We start from the raw sequence: 6,348 nt of genomic DNA on the forward strand, positions 1-6,348 counted from the left end.
TTTAAGTGCCATGGAAAAGCATTGGTATGCTTAAATACTGCTTCTAGGAAACATCCATTGCTAGCTCTCTAGCTAGTCTATTAAATGATGGTGAAAGATAACTAATTACCTTAGAAGTAGTTCCTTAAAAATTGAGACAAGATTTACATTAGAACAAAAAGAGAAGGCTGTATACTGCCCTGGCTAAGAGCCTCTGGACTCTGACAGATTGAAGTTAGAATTTTGGTTCTTTAACTAGTAGTCAGTCTGACTTTGGGGAGCGACTTAACATTTTTTCTTGTGGTTTCTTTTTCTGTGATGGAGATAACAATGCAGACTGCCAACTCTATAAGGCTGAAGAGAGGTAACTGTGGGACCATGTATACCTGGGCAGAGCCTGGGTTCGGCCCACAGTATTTAGTCTTCAAGAGTTAGAGGGAAGTAGGGCGTGGTGATGATGAGGACAGGGCAAGCCGTCTCACCTCTCTGAACCTCTGCTTTTAACTGTAAAAAATAATATTTACTTTAGGGTTGTTATCCTTATGATACGAGCAAATATTGTGCAGTTCATACAATGCACCTGGGTTTAGCACATCCTCATAAAATGATAGCTGCTATTACCGTTATTGACATCTGATGACATAACATCAATATTTACTGAGAACTTAGCTCATGAGATCCCACTCTATATATACCTATATCTACATATATAGCTATAGCTATAGCAATATCTGTAATCTTTCTCATCACGTCCAAATGAAATGTCAAGGTCAATCTGACATTCTTTGAAAGAGGCTCCTCTTTTATCACCATTAGAGTTTTCAACTTTATTAATAGAACTGCGTGGCTTCTAGGAAGAGGAAGCTTGAGACCAATGAGTAAAATATGCTGTGATTTACTGTCCAGATTAGGACATTTTCATGAGGTGCAGAGGGTGCCTATCCTATAGGGCTTCACACTTTCAGGTTTAATGTGGAACTGTTCAGTACAGTCTAGGATGTCTGAGTACTCTACCAATGAAGAAACAAGGGATGGTAAGTGAAGGAGGAAATAAAGGAAGAGGATCTGAATTAGGTAAACAAAAATAGATAATCCATACCCACAAATTCACTTTGGGATCTCGGTTAACTGACTAGGCTGTGTAAAAATGAAGAAACTTCTCTAGTTGGGTATTTTGTGGTTAAAGCTTAAAAATAAGTCTCTCTAGTGCATCTGTGACGTACTCTAAGGACACCTACCTGCAAAGCCCGCTTACGTCTTTCTGGATTTCTAAGTGTCACTGTGTCAAGATGGTTTAATGCCGGTCATTTCATTCTTAAGGCTTATTTGACGTTGAGTGACAATGTGTAAGTATAGCATAATGCCTTCACTCTAGCGGATTGCTGTGTCTATTTCATCCTGCTTCTCTCCTCTACACAGCCAGTTTTTAGGAAATGTAACTGAAAAAAATTTCTCTTTGTGTATAGGACTAGACTTGAACAAAACTGAGAACTGCGTGTGCACTTGAAGTCACTGCCTCCCCTTTTATTACCTGTTCCCACCCCAGCAGGCACCTTCTCCAGCACTCTGTTACCTTAGGTGGAATGGCATGCCTGCCCTAGCCCTGCACCTTGTGACACTCCTTTGGATGTCCTTGATCAGGTAATGCCTGATCGCCTCTCATTGCTCCGAGTCAAAGGAGTCAACTAATAAATGATGTGAGCAAGTAGATTGTAACTTGGGTCTCTTTTAGACAGTTTGTTACTCAAAGCATTTGCCCCTCTGACATTAAAGAGAAGCCGGTTGGCCACGCATTTTGGGACCAGTAGACTTTATGTTTCTTTAAAAACCACAGTGCTTGGATGGCTCCTAGGAATACCTTTCTCGGAACGCGCGCTCCTACGTTTCCTCCTTTGAAATAACAGTGTCAGGAGCTTCTTGATTAAGAACCTATTGAGTCCTTGCAGGTCAGGCAAAGAGTTAAATTAAGGCAGGAACTGCTGAGATAGAGCAAAAACATCCTAGTCAAGTATACTCTATCTCCACCTAGTTTTCTTTAACCCATTTCCTCCTTACTTCTGTCTCTCTCCAGCTTTTTCTAGGTTAAGAATGAAAAACTCTGAACCCTTAGATATATCAGCAACCCCATGAGGTCAATGTCAGAAGTGAATACTGTGTCTCTTCCCTTTTCTTTACACTAGAGGCCAGATGGGCCAGATTTGAAATTTGAAAGGAAAATCATTCTTCACTGAGAATATCATCTTTTGGTCAACATCCATCACCCTCTTTCTGAATATTTCACCTTTTCCTATTAGCATCAAGAAATTACTGAAGGAAAAAATGTTAGATCTAGTTTTAATTAACTTTGCCATCGACTTCTATCCAACGGTGTATGGGTGACTGTTCTTTAGTGAAAGGGAGAGGAATCTCAAAGATTCATGGTTGTTCTCAGGGATTTTTCTGGATGAGCTGCCAAATATTCTTCAATTTCTTCTTCTTCTTTCCTCTGAACTCACTGGTTTACTCTGTTATTTACTGTCACACACAGAGACACACACAGAAACATATATATGTGTGTACACACCACATATGCTTTCAGAATGAAAATATTGAGGGGAAAGAAAGGTGATTATGCAGTGCATTTAGTAGCTGACAAAGTCCTGTTTTGCAGTTTTCCCTAGTTTGACATATTTTTAACAGTTATTCATAGCAAGCATTATATACCTTGAATGAAAATTCAGTTATCAATAAGTGGAAAAGAATGTGGTTAGTGGGCCTCGAGTTGTCTATAAACTAAATTGACACACAATATATTTTAGATATTAAAAGTTGACATCTTTTCCCACGAATTAATACAACAGTATGTAAAAAGATACGGTCATATTTTCTGAAATAAGAGATAAAATATCATGCTGTTACATTAGAAAATGTAAAATAGAATGCCTTTAGTATAATTTTTAGTGAACTGAATAAACTGCATATTTCTCTCTATTATCATTCTAGTCCATATTCACCTAGTTGGATTCATTGTATTTCTATCTGTAAGTTTTTTATGTAAACATCTTGATGCATTTTTAATGAACTAGACTGTCTTCTCTTTGTTGTTAATAAAATTCTGATTGATCCCAAATCTGAGTGTTTATTATAATCACACACACAAAAAATCTGTCCAATATTTGTTACTGCTATTTTAAAGGTGTGGTTTTTTTTTTTTTCTTTTTATGTCTGGAAATATTTTTGCCCTTAAACTCTGATGGGAGTACATTAAAAATTTCTTTTGGTTATAGAATAATCCTCCAGAAACCAATGGGATTTAATTATATGAAATATTGATCCAATGTCTGCTCCTTTCCCATTTTGTTTCCCAACACAGTGAATGATGCCTCGGCTCCCTCTCCTCCTTCCCCCACACCAGGCTATCTCGTTCTTCCTCTGCGTTCCTGAAAAAGCCTTCTAGGTGAGCTTCTTTTCTTCCCCTCAGTCTTCTTTCCCTCAATTCTTTCTCTACTCTCAGCCAGAGTGACTGTTACCCGTCAGGCTCATTGCATTTCCTTGAGTTTTGGCCTCACCGAGCTCCCTTTTCCTTTATTATTTTGGTTCTTTCTCTTACTTTGGTTATGCTGCTTCCTCAGCCTGAAATGCTTACCTTCTCCATCTTATGTCCCTCCCTGCACCTGGGTAACTCGTGTCCAGGAAGATGTCCCTGCCTCGGTGCCAGGTGAAATACTTCTTCATTTTCCTTCAGCTCTCACTTCCCCTGAGGAAGTGCAAATCCTGCTTTGAGTAACTGACAGTTGTTCTTTTTCATTTTACTATAAACAGGGTGAGAGCAGGGATCATATCAGCCTTCCTCATCGTGGTCTCCCCAGAACCTAGAATGTTACCCAGAGCGTGTTAGGTGTTTTTATTTTTTAAATGAATTTTCCCTTTTTAGTATCCTTATATCTTATACTCACTGATGTTCCAAGTACCATTTAAACTATTTATAAAATTATGTTTTATAAATGGTTTTATAAAGACGAATGGTTTTACTTTCTAATAATAATTAGTTATTTGAAATAAACTAAGAGTTTTTTGTTGTTTTGTTTTGTTTTGTTTTAAATTCAGGCAGAAATCACTCTGTCTGAACAGGTAAGAGGATTCATCAAAATAGCATCTGATGATACTTGGCAACCAAACAGTTGAATGGGAGCAAGCAATGGAGAACAAAACAACACTCAAACTTGTTCTAGGAAAAAAAATCCCTGTTGTTTTATTATTATTTAAAAAGCACACACAGCGATTTATTGGGATGAAAGAGAAAAGGCAAAATAAGTGAGCATACAAATTCATTTCAAAAGAACCGGTGTCGCTTTCCAAGTAATGTCTATGTGAGCTTTTCAAACTTTTGTATTTCTTATATCTATATATATAATCAGAGTTATGTATATAGATATATGGAAATATGCCACACACTTGTCAGAAAGCCTCTCTCCTAAAATCTGTGGTGAGCTTATCCTTTTTCTTCCTGAAAGATTCCTACAGGTATTTTCTTGGATCACGCCACAGTTTCTTTTCTCTGAGTTCGTCTCTGATGACAAGTAAGGATACTTGTGAAGGAAGCTTTCCCCTTAGTTCTTGACTTTTTCTTTAACTTTTTCTGATTTTTTAGTGAGATTCCAAGTTCTTCCATGATGGCATTGAAAGAGAGACACTAGAGAACATGAAATAATAGAGCATCAGTTTAAACAAACTTATCTCCATCTTCTGTCGATTTGTCTCTCGCCTAAATAAATACAAGATATTGGTCTAAGGCACCTCTGGCACAAAGAAAGTTCCCAGCCAGTTCCCACACCTCCTCCTCCACCCGTTGGCCACCCACCTTTTCTACTTGGGAATACCGAGGTGACAAGTTAGCTGGGTAACCTTTGGGGTTTCATTCACAAGTGCAGTAGTATAAAACTACCCAGATAGGCTCTCAAAATAGACAACTTACCTTTGCTGAGACACCAAAAGAGAGTTAAAATTAAGTCATTCCCCCATTGAGATGATCCAAACATTGAGGTTTATCAAGGCATACGGACACTTCAGTAACGCTATAGAAAATGAACAAACCTTCTCTACACCAAGGCTTTGTTTTTTTCTCCCATGAAACCTTACTTTGTTCCTAAAATAAAATCTAATTCTTGATGACTTTCCTTTCTGATAAAAAAAAAGAAAAAAAAACAATTTTAAATTGTGTATTTTCTCCAAAAAACAGAGATCTGGCAGCAGCAATGATGCAGCTGTGGTTGAAATGAAAATAATGTGATACTGAACTGCACAGCAAAGATGATGGCATAATACAAAAAGAAAATGAAATTATGATTATCAAATGTTATACATATGCAGATGGCATACATACGTACATATCTATTACAATTCCATTGTATCTATTCACATGCACAGTATATAAATGGCATAATGAAACATAATTTGCTTCCATTTCTTCCAGCCAAGATAAGATCTTTGAGTGATAAATTCCTGCTTGTAGAGATTCCCGTCTATAAAGTAGTATTGTTTTTGATGAGATTACTCTTAAAATATTCTCTAAAAAAATCAAAGCCTTGGTAAAATGTATAGGAGTGTGAGCATTGCTCCTTTACCATAAACTTACAAAATGTGTATGGTTGGAAGTTAAATGACATCACTTAACCAGATGATTTCTCTAGGTCACGAGTGCCTGATAGGAGGATATTGGTGTCCTGTGAGTGCAAAGTACGAATGTCTAGTGTAGGCCTTGAACTTCAATGTGCAACATATATTTTTGAAAGTTTCCACTCCAATTTGTTCCTTAAAAGAGTTGATGTAGTTTAAGTAGTATTTTTAATTTTTCTACATTATTTGAGAACTCTCTCTCTCTCTCTCTATATATATATATACATATATATTTAGATGCTAAATATAAATTATTGGTCTATCATACATACACCTGTAAAAACACTAGTTGTTTGCAAATGACTTCTTGTCTCTTTTATGCGTAAGTGTTTACAGGACTTGAATTCCATTTTCATTTTCCTATGGCACTAGAAAATGAAAATTCAGGTCATGCACATTAATTTTCTTCAAAATGGTAAGTCGTGGCTTCAGCGAATTAAGAGCAGTATGATTCAAAATGTTTTCCATGAATTACACTTCAAAAAATGTTATAATAAGTATGTCATGAATGAAATGTGATTTCTGTGATACTCTGTGATGTGAAGTTTATGTGTTGTTACTAAGATCAAATGGATGTTATATAGTGTCTTTGTGGTTGATAGCGTTGTATTGGGGTTTTGCAAACTTTGCTCAAAAATTTATTTCAATGGAAGAAGGGTGTTTTGCCCAGGACATTTCTGGTTTCAGGAAGAAGATTAAAATGGAAGGAAAAGA

General features: G+C 36.7%; 1 protein-coding gene across 6 annotated transcripts in view; it reads right to left on the reverse strand.

Annotated features, from left to right (window-relative positions):
- Nucleotides 1-4,189: 4,189 nt before the first annotated feature.
- GRIK1 (glutamate ionotropic receptor kainate type subunit 1) overlaps nucleotides 4,190-6,348 on the reverse strand; it is a 339,264-nt gene continuing 337,105 nt past the window's right edge. For 4 of the 6 annotated variants that reach the window (XM_025044238.1, XM_025044237.1, XM_006908256.2 and 1 more), the window contains one exon: nucleotides 4,190-4,651. In XM_025044238.1, the coding sequence (XP_024900006.1) occupies nucleotides 4,496-4,651 (156 nt within the window). In that variant the 3' untranslated portion in view covers nucleotides 4,190-4,495. Of the gene's footprint in view, nucleotides 4,652-5,052; nucleotides 5,140-6,348 lie in introns of all 6 variants that reach the window. The other 2 variants (XM_006908255.2, XM_025044236.1) reach the window with 1 other exon arrangement.

This window comes from Pteropus alecto, unplaced genomic scaffold, assembly GCF_000325575.1.
Source record: "Pteropus alecto unplaced genomic scaffold, ASM32557v1 scaffold81, whole genome shotgun sequence".
Taxonomy (NCBI): Eukaryota; Metazoa; Chordata; class Mammalia; order Chiroptera; family Pteropodidae; genus Pteropus; species Pteropus alecto.